Here is a 10,574-nt window from a genome sequence, read left to right on the forward strand (position 1 = left end):
TTCATGTTCCAGCAGGGTTTCATCTCCCTGATGGGTTCAGTATTTACAACAGATACTCAGTGAAAAGTGGTACTTTCTACTTGACACCAGCAGGTGGCGCCAGCAGACAGCAGCAGGGATGTAGAGGAGGTTAAACCAAACACACCCAGATAACCTGGTTAATTCTACAATAGAGAATTAAAGAAGGAGGTCTACACACAGTGGTGGAAAATAAAATGTACTCAAGTATTATTTGCGGTACTATATACTGCTACTGTACTGTACATATCTGAGGGAAACATTGTACTTTTTACATTCAGATAAATGTAGTTGAGTAAAAAGTACAATATTTCCCTCTGATATGTAGCAGAAGTATACAGTATTCTATGAGGGGTGGAGTCAGTGGGCTGCAGTATAAAGGCTGCTGCTGTCAGGCTCTCTGAATACATCCATGGTCAGACTGACCTCAGATCATTATCTTCATTATCTTCATTATCTGAATGAATGATGTTGGCTGCAGAGAGTCTGCAGGAGGTTTTTACCAACAGCTCTGAAAGAAACACCACCGGAGCAACGGACTGGACTCAGGTCAGATTAACACTTTATTACTGTCACTGAGTACACAAACTCATTTTACTTCAACTACACAAATATTATCAACTAAGAAATACTCTGATATTTTACGAAACCATCATCATCAAAATATACCTCATTGTGCAGAATAATCTATATTATATTATATTATATTATATTATATTATTCTAATGATTAATGCATTCATGTGTTCGTCACTTTATTGTTGCAGCTGGTAAAGGTGGAGCTACTTTTAAATACTTTTTGCGATATTTTACAAATATTTTTCACATCTTTTAGTATTTTTTGTCTGATCATTTATTAATATTTGTTTTCATATATTTTACTAATGTTTTTTTTAGGATATTTTACTGATATTTGGGATATTATACACATTTTTGTCCGATAGTTTACTAATTTATTTTTATTTGTTAGATTGGGATATTTAATTTCTTCATCACTTTAATGTTGGAGCTGGTAAAGGTGGAGCTACTTTTAATTACTTTTGGGGATATTTTATGATTATTTTTTGCGTATTTTATTATTTTTTTGTCTGATCATTTATTAATATGTTTCTGATATTGAACTTATATTCTTACGATATTTTATTAATATTCTTTTTTATATTTTACTGATATTTTTGATATTTTATAAAAAAAATTCTGATAATTTATTTATTATTCATTCTGATATTAACTTGTATTTTTCTAATATTTAACTTATATTTTTTTGTATATTTTACTAATGATTTTTTAAGGATATTTTACTGATATTTTTAATATTCAACACATTTTGACTCATATTTATTTTTTTTCTGCTATTTTACTAATATTTGGGGATATTTCATCACTTTATTGCAGCTGGTAAAAGTGGAGCTACTTTTAATGACTTTATAAACTGCTGGTAGTTAAATCTATAATAATACATCAACATTTATTAGTTGGTTATATTTAATTGTAATAATCTGAATCTGTAGAGTAACTACAACTTTTAAATAAAAGCAATGAAGTACAAGTACCTCAAAATCGTACAGTACTTGAGTAAATGTACTTGCTCTCCAAAAATCCACATTATTCTCGGTATGCAGTGTTATTTTTTTATTTACTATATATATTATATTATAGGGTTATTATAATTAAGTGTGTAGGTCAAACTGAGGGTCAGGACACCCCCAAGGGCTCACAAGATAAATCAATCACTCAATCAATGAATAATGAAGATTAATCAATAAAGAGGTGGTTAACAAGAGAAAAAAAAAGATTTCATATTATTTTTCCTGACTTTTCTCTCATCTTTGCTTCTTTATTATGAAACAGTTTAATTTGACATCATAAAAACTATACTGATGGTAAATAATCGTAGAAAGTACGTCACATTTGGATGAAGGTCCCTTTAAAAGGGACTCTTTGTAACTTCTTACACGTATAAATCAATCCCATGTGCGCTCGCATGTGGCTACGCTGTTCAGACTCAGACTCCAACACAAACTACACGGAAGCACCAAAACGTCAAAGTTCTATCTAGTGAAGCTAAATTTGTTAAAAAGTGTTGGCCGCAGTCGGAGGACGCGAGAGAGACCGTAGCTTTGGTCTCCAGGACCGGAGTCTCTGCTGTACTCTGCTCCTCTGCCTGCTTGCCTTCACTCACACAGCGCGCTTGTTCACGCTATTTCACTCCACCTCACGTGCATGTGCGCACACTACACACTGCAGGAGAGTTAGTAGCTCTGAGAATATCTAGTGAATATTATGGACGTTTGTGCATAAATAAATGCTGCAGCTGCTCGAGACCAACAGAGGTTTCCCATGTCTTGTGAAGTGACTTGAAACGTTATCGTCTCCGACCGGGTGCCGGTGTCTCCCCTGTTCCCACTGGCCGCGGTTAGGAGGCTGAGGCAGGAAAAGCCAACACTAGGATATGCCTTGATTCATGGAGAGACCTTCGTCTGGTCAGCTAACATTACTGCCAAGCAGGTGAAATATAGAGTGATATTGTGGTTTTAGCTGACGTGTGTCGCCTCACTGTTTGGAGCGATGCTCGTTCATGTCTATGTAGAGCGAGCACAAGCGCGAGCCCGACGCTGACTTTCGTTGACTTAAAGGCCACAGGTGTCGCTGTTATGAAGTTTGTTAATGATGATCAATTAATTCTCTTTTTGATCAGAAAAGTGTAAAAATGAATGAATCAATCTTGAAGTTATTTAGACTTTAAAGTGAGATGAATGATAATCAGCTGATTCAAATGGAAACTTAAGCTGGTTTCAGGTTGGACTCAGGGGGTTTAATGTTTCGTCTTCTTCTCTATTTTTAACACTTTCACTTTCGAACATCTGCAGCTCAGATAAACCTCAACGTAAAGGACACGTCTTCTCACTGGAGCACCACATGGGGATCAATCCGTCGCTGAAAGTAGTCCTTCTGTTTGATAAAACTACAGTGAGCAGCTCAACATGAAACGCTTTATTTTATTAGTTTTAAGTTCATTTCTATAAAAACAACCTGCAGAGACTGAAAGATAGATGGTATTTATTCTGATGAACTAATGATACCATGAAAACTATTTATATTTATTTATTATTGATAAAGTGCTGGTTTCTGAGCCTTCACTTCCTGTTCGTTCTGTTGCTTATTTTTGTTAAATTCTTTGGTAAACTTCTTACACCTCTGAGGTTAAATACTTCATTGTACTTTACTTCATTCTAATTTTAGTGTCATAACACACTCTCTATTATTCACTCTTTTAAAGTTCATTTGTTTTCACTTCCTTTTACTTTGAAACTCCCTTAGTGCATTAAATGTGCTTCCTGCATGTTTTAATGTGTTAAACTGATCTGGGGTCTGCTGTCTGCAGGTGTATGAAGCAGTCATGTGGATCCAGCTCGTCATGGCTCTGCTCAGGTCAGTGGGTGCAGCACCATCTGGTTCAACTGGTTCAACTGGTTCAACTGGTTCAACACGAACTGGCTCAACACAAACTGGTTCAACTGGTTCAACTGGTTCAACACTAACTGGTTCAACTGGTTCAACTGGTTCAACACTAACTGGTTCAACTGGTTCAACTGGTTCAACATTAACTGGTTCAACTGGTTCAACACTAACTGGTTCAACACTAACCGGTTCAACTGGTTCAACTGGTTCAACACTAACTGGTTCAACTGGTTCAACACTAACTGGCACAACACTAACTGGTTTGACTGGTTCAACTGGTTCAACACTAACTGGTTCAACTGGTTCAACACTAACTGGTTCAACACTAACTGGTTCGACTGGTTCAACTGGTTCAACACTAACTGGTTCAACTGGTTCAGCTTTAACTGGTTCAACTTGTTCAACTGGTCACTGCAAAGTCTGATTTGTGACTAACACACAGTTCTGCAGCATTCTGTCAAATTTATTTTGTACGACGGAGTATCGGGGGCCACATTGAGGGGAAAAAAAATCTGAAATTTCGAGAATAAAGTCATAAGATTAAGAGAACAAAGTCGGAATTTAATGAGAATAAAGTCATACTAATTTATTTCAAAATTATTTGGTTGTTTGTGAAACCTAAACTAAAGTATAACTTCACAAGATGCTCCATGTTCCTCATTTTCACACTATTTACCCTCTAAAATAACACGTAAAATTACTACTTTATAATATTATGACTTCATTCCCGTAATATTACGACTTTTTTCTCGTAAACATATGACTTTATTCTCATAATATTACGACTTTATTCTCGTAATCTCATATTTATTTTTTTCCCCTCAATGTGGCCCTAATACTCCGTCGTAATTTTGACATGATTTCTGACAAGAGTTTTACTTTGTTCTGATGTTACTGAATGTGTTTTAGTCTCTTCAGTACATTAAGCTTCAGTTTCTGCTTCATCTCCACGGACTAATAGGAAGGAGGTCAAAGGTCACAGCACTCAGACAATAGAAGGATGACCAGATCCAATCAGCATGAACTCATTTGATTAGAGGCCTGTTTTTTCATTTCACTGAGCGACATTTTGAGAGGCAGCATAACGTTTGTTATTAGACCAATAATAATAATAATAATAATAATAATAATAATTTATAATTGTAATTAAACATAACTCTATAATTCTATCTGCAGTGTTCTGGGTTCAGGCTCCATCATCGTCTGTGTGATGTTACAGAGACTCAGCCGGACGCCGGAGGTAAGACTCTTATTTTAGTCTGTATGGGATCAAATATGAGTCCAGATGATTGTGAACTTCTGAGATGGTGTTCAGAATAATTTCAGAGCCTATAGACCCTTTTAGTGTGGATGTCATGATGAGGTCACGGTGTTAGCTGGAGGCTAAACAAAGGAAAGACCGGAGGCTAACACTAGCAGTAGACTAAAGTTACACATCTAAAATGTCATCTTGCTGTGTTGTTGGGTGCCAGAATCCAGAAATCACATACTATGATATAATTTTATTACACATTCTCATTTTATTTCTAGATATTTTCTGCTCATTCGTAAACTTGAATTTATCATGTAAAGTTTTTTGTTTTGTTTTTAGTCTACAGGCTTTAAAACTAATTCTGAACATCATGTCACAAACTAAAAATCTTATCTTAGACAACACATCTGTATATTTTCAGTTTTACACCCACTGGTAGAAAATAATTAAAACAACTGTTTGGATTATTTAGAAAAGCACAGCTGGATGTTTACAGGCTTAGACATTAAAACCTGTAGAATCAACATTATAATCCTTTACATTAAGATATAAAACATATATTAGAATATGTAAGAAGTGTGCGTGCGTGTGTGTGTGTGTGTGTGTGTTTACAGCTGCAGCCTCTGTTCCTGCTCAGTGTGTCCGACCTGCTGCTGGCTCTCTGCTGGCTGATTGGAGCTGTTTTGTTCTCTCAACACTACAACCGCCACTACACACACTGCTACCACCTGCACACTGTGGAGCAGGTAATACACACTACACACTACACTACACACACTGCTACCACCTGCACACTGTGGAGCAGGTAATACACACTACACACTACACTACACACACTGCTACCACCTGCACCCTGTGGAGCAGGTAACTACATACTACACTACACACACTGCTACCACCTGCACACTGTGGAGCAGGTAATACACACTACACACTACACTACACACTACACTACACACGCTGCTACCACCTGCACACTGTGGAGCAGGTAATACACACTACACACTACACTACACACGCTGCTACCACCTGCACACTGTGGAGCAGGTAACTACACACTACACCACCATTAACCCCATTTGAAACCAGTGTTGAGCTTCTTTAACAGGCAGCAGGTCAGTGGAGGTCAGTGGAGGTCACACAGTTTTTTGGATTTTTGGGGGGAAACTTTTATGCTTCTTCACTAATGTTGGAGGATATTATGGGATTTCCTTCTCCTCATATTAAACAAATATACGTTTCTTAAAAATCAACCAAAATAAGGAACCCTCATATGAAGCTAGACAACTGGAACATCTCAACTTCCTCCTGAGAGCTGCTGCTAAAAATAGAAAGTTTCAGGTTTGTCAGTGAAACACCGGCTGATCTGCTGTATATCCACCAATCTTTATACATTAGACCTGTTTCATTAAAAGACCAGTTTAGTGCAGTTAGTCCCAGATGACCCAGTCCAGAAGTGGTCCTGAACTGGGTCAGTCTGGGATGAACCAGGACAGACCTCAGACTGGATGTATACAGAAAACATTCCTGACCTACATGTGTTGTTCAGAGGCCTGGAGGCGGTTTCATCTCTTTCTCTGTGTTTACTGTCTGAGAATGAATTATTATAATCTGTGTTTCTGTCAGACTCTCTACATGAGCTCCTTCTGCTGCACCCTCAACTACATACTGAACCTCTACACAGCCATCAGAGGCCACTTCTACAACTGCACCAACAGACACCAGCTACAGGTACAGACCACCACTACAGACCACCACACGTCTACAGACCACCACTACAGACCACCACACGTCTACAGACCACCACTACAGACCACCACACGTCTACAGACCACCACTACAGACCACCACACGTCTACAGACCACCACTACAGACCACCACACGTCTACAGACCACCACTACAGACCACCACACGTCTACAGACCACCACTACTGACCACCACATGTCTACAGACCACCACTACAGACCACCACACGTCTACAGACCACCACTACTGACCACCACATGTCTACAGACCACCACTACAGATCACCACACGTCTACAGACCACCACTACAGACCACCACTACAGACCACCACACGTCTACAGACCACCACTACAGACCACCACACGTCTACAGACCACCACTACAGACCACCACACGTCTACAGACCACCACTACAGACCACCACTACAGACCACCACACATCTACAGACCACCACTACAGACCACCACACGTCTGCTGACCACCACTACAGACCACCACACATCTACAGACCACCACTACAGACCACCACACGTCTACAGACCACGTAGTGCTGATGTAGTTTAAAGAGCGAAAAGATACATTAAGGGCGGGTGAGAAGTGAGGTGGATGGGTCCAACAACACAAGGCTTTCATCCAGGAGGCCGCTGTTCGTGTCCTGTGTTCATAACGTTCAGTTTGGTTTTTCCCTGTACAAATGTAGTAGTTTTCAGTCCAACCATATAGTTCTTTCCTAAACCTAACTATAGTGGTTTTAATGCAGAGAATAAAATGATGTCAAGGGGCGTGACGCCAACGCCAAGGGGGACGACGCCAAGGGGCGCGACAACGTGGCATTGTGTGACAAGTTTGGATGAGAACGTGTTGACAATAATGAAGATCATGACATCGACCTTTTCATGTTAAACCATTCCTTTAATGCCAGGACGCGCTCTAACTAATCTCATTTTAGTGTGAATTTTAATTAAATTGAAATCATCGTTTTCCATCTTTTTGTCCAGTTTTCCAGCAGAGTGACGACCGCCAGCAAAGTCTCTGCTCTGCTCTCAGGGTGAGTATGAACGGCTGAGTAACACTGAAGAGAATATTAATGTTCCTACCTGATTTAAAAACATCGTACAACACAGGTGTACAAACAGGTGAACAGTGATTTAAATGTGTCTCTGGTGTCTGCAGTCTGTTTCCTGTGCTGCTGATGACACCTGTGTTTATACAAGGAAACATCAGCCAATGTCAGGCCAACTTCAGCGAGCCCTACAGGTGAGGAGGAGACACTCAACACAGCCCTCAGCAGCCACTCATCATATACTGTATACCATCATATATATTGACCGTGCACCGGACCTCTCTAGGTGTCTGCTAATGCACACCGGAGCGCTGTTTCTGACCTCAGAGCACCAGTATCCAATCAGAGCCTGCAGCCTGCTGCACACCTACCGCATCACCGTATTCCTTGCCACCTTCCTCCTCACGCTCCTCAGCATCATAGTGAGTGACGTCACGTGATGTGAAATAAAAACAAGCTTGTATCTGTTGAAACTCACTGACCTTCTCTCTCTCCAGGTGCTCGTGGTAAAAGCCTGTCGTATTTACAGGCGTGTCGTCACGTCAAATGGTTACCTGGGCAACCAGCAGCGGGCCTCCTTCCGTGTGATGGACCGGCGGATGCTCCTGTACCCGCTGATCTTCGTCCTCTGTTGGGGTCCAGGTTCGTTTCTTCTTCCTGATATCGATCACCATGGTTACGAGGAGACGTTGAGCAGGGTTTGACTTTGTGTCTGTGATCACCATGGTTACGAGGAGACGATGAGCAGGGTTTGACTGTGTCTCTGTGATCACCGTGGTTACTAGGAGACGATGAGCAGGGTTTGACTGTGTCTCTGTGATCACCGTGGTAACGAGGAGACGTTGAGCAGGGTTTGACTTTGTGTCTGTGATCACCGTGGTAACGAGGAGACGATGAGCAGGGTTTGACTGTGTCTCTGTGATCACCGTGTTTACGAGGAGACGATGAGCAGGGTTTGACTGTGTGTCTGTGTTGCCTCCTCAGCGGTGGGTCTGGCGTTTCTTCGGGTGGTGAAGGCGTCAGCAGCTCAGGGCGAGGTGGGCGTCGCCCTCTACATCTCTCAGGTCAGTCTGCAGCAGGACCGTGGACCCGTTGGACACCTGGGAAAACATTTAAGTTACTCTTTAGCAGTACGTAGTAAAAGTAAAAAGAAAAAGTATGAGATGTGGAACGCAGTGATTCTGTTTGTAGCCTGTGATGAGGGGTCAGGGGTCAGAGGTCAGAGGTCAGTATTGGTCTCAAGCCAAACAGTTGACATAAAACATGCAGAACAAGTGGAATGAACCTTTAAAACGTGTCCTCTGTCCTCAGGCTTTCACCTCAGCATCTCAGGGTTTCCTCAACTGTCTAGTCTACGGATGGACTCGTGCACGTCTCCGCCGAGCCGGCAGGAAGGTTTTGTCTCGAGACGTGGACACTCAGACACCGCTGATGAGGTCCCAGAAGAAGAGAAACTACCAAACACTCCGCACCGGCTGAAAGAGACAATCTGCAACTGAAAGTGAGCAGGGAAAGTCTGAACTTTCACTTTCACTGAGAGGGAAAACACCGCGGCGGCGTCTCTGAAGAGGACGACGACATCCATCTCTGGTCCTGAACCACTGAGGCCAGAAAAAGGGAAGGAGGAGGGGAATTTACAACAAGAGAAAACACGACAAAGAAAACAGGATCTGAAAGAGACGAGACTGAATTCACTCACAGGTGGTTATCCAGGTCACATGACCCCTCTGAGTCGACCGATCATTTAACAGCTTTGACATTAAAGGAATTCAACTCTTTCAGAGCTTTAAGGAGTTTAAACTAAAGAAGCAGGTTTACTAATTTATGGGATAACTGAAGCATCATGGGGCTTTTTAAGGAATATCTTTATCAATAATGCTTAAAAACTCAGTGCTTCTGTTTCATCGTGTTGGCTGAAGCTCTGCAGAGAAACGTCTTCAGAAATCACTCACCTGAAGAAGAAAGATGTTCTGCACTCTGATTGGTTGAAGCTCTGCCGTTATGTTGCTGAATGCACTCAACGTTTACGTTCTGCATTTTGTCAAATTATAATTAAAATATCGACAGTTATGAAAATGCTTTTCGTGACTGATTTCAGTATTAATTAAATTTAATTAAAGCGCCAAAATCTCCAGATACGACGAGTCGTTGTGCTGCGTTGCTGCTGATCAACCGTGCAGAAACAAAGCGAGGCCGTCACAGCACATGACAAGCGCTTCATTCACAGAAATGCCGCCTGACGCAGCAGCCTGACCTCACTCATTATGTGATCCCCCCCTCCCACTCGCTGTGGGCGTTTCACCAGAAGAAAAACAATGAACATCCTCTTTGATCAGACCTCAACTCATCTGAAATACTGAAGTTCATAATGTCACTGCACATCAATCACAACTGAAATCAGTGAAATGTCAACTTTCTGAACGTGATATTAAATTATTTGCATTGAAGAAACAAAACAAGTAGAAGAGATCACCATCAGATAGAAATCCACTGTAGAAGGTACAAAACATCCAATGATACTAATGAAAGGTTTGACTCAAGGATGATGTACTTTCCTCAATATATTTCAACTGTACATTTATTATCATGTTGGATGTAAAGCTGCTTTCTTTATTTCATATTGTACGTCTTTCATATAAAACAGATGAAGCAACTCCTACTGCTGCAGGTTGTGTTGGTGCTGATTGTACACTACGTTTTACGATGCATTGTGGGATCATTTTAGACACTATTGGATTATAAAGGGAATAATGAATGATTTGAGACACAAACTAAAGGTGTGTTCATTTTAGCAGTTACAGATTAATAGGTGGATCATGGATCCTGAATGAGTCGACATGGGCTCAGATGCAAAGAGTCAGTGTTAATAATTTGAGTTGGAAAACAAATAAAATGACCTGAAAGACAAGCAAAACGACTACAGGGAGACGCAAAACAACTGCAAAGAGACGCAAAACAACTATAAAGAGGCTCAAATGACCACAAAGAGACTCAAAAAAACTACAAAGAGACTCTAAACAACTAAAAAG

General features: G+C 40.7%; 1 protein-coding gene across 1 annotated transcript; it reads left to right on the forward strand.

Annotated features, from left to right (window-relative positions):
* Window positions 1-439: 439 nt before the first annotated feature.
* Window positions 440-9,621, forward strand: tmem116 (transmembrane protein 116). The gene is made up of 11 exons (XM_074654290.1): window positions 440-567; window positions 3,403-3,449; window positions 4,656-4,719; window positions 5,346-5,477; window positions 6,358-6,462; window positions 7,481-7,530; window positions 7,656-7,739; window positions 7,832-7,967; window positions 8,043-8,187; window positions 8,530-8,609; window positions 8,857-9,621. Exons 1-11 carry the CDS (start codon window positions 484-486, stop codon window positions 9,022-9,024), a joined length of 1,095 nt encoding a protein of 364 aa, XP_074510391.1. The 5' UTR covers window positions 440-483; the 3' UTR covers window positions 9,025-9,621.
* Window positions 9,622-10,574: the final 953 nt, after the last annotated feature.

The sequence above is a fragment of the Sebastes fasciatus genome, chromosome 12, assembly GCF_043250625.1.
Source record: "Sebastes fasciatus isolate fSebFas1 chromosome 12, fSebFas1.pri, whole genome shotgun sequence".
Taxonomy (NCBI): Eukaryota; Metazoa; Chordata; class Actinopteri; order Perciformes; family Sebastidae; genus Sebastes; species Sebastes fasciatus.

What these genes read in the sequence shown, in the direction of transcription:
- tmem116 (XM_074654290.1), top strand. Translation starts at nt 484, where the DNA reads ATGATGTTGGCTGCAGAGAGTCTGCAGGAGGTTTTTACCAACAGCTCT. An exon ending in GTCTCTGCTCTGCTCTCAGG is followed by an intron (nt 7,531 to 7,655) that starts GTGAGTATGAAC and finishes TGGTGTCTGCAG; the next exon opens with TCTGTTTCCTGTGCTGCTGA. An exon ending in TCGCCCTCTACATCTCTCAG is followed by an intron (nt 8,610 to 8,856) that starts GTCAGTCTGCAG and finishes CTCTGTCCTCAG; the next exon opens with GCTTTCACCTCAGCATCTCA.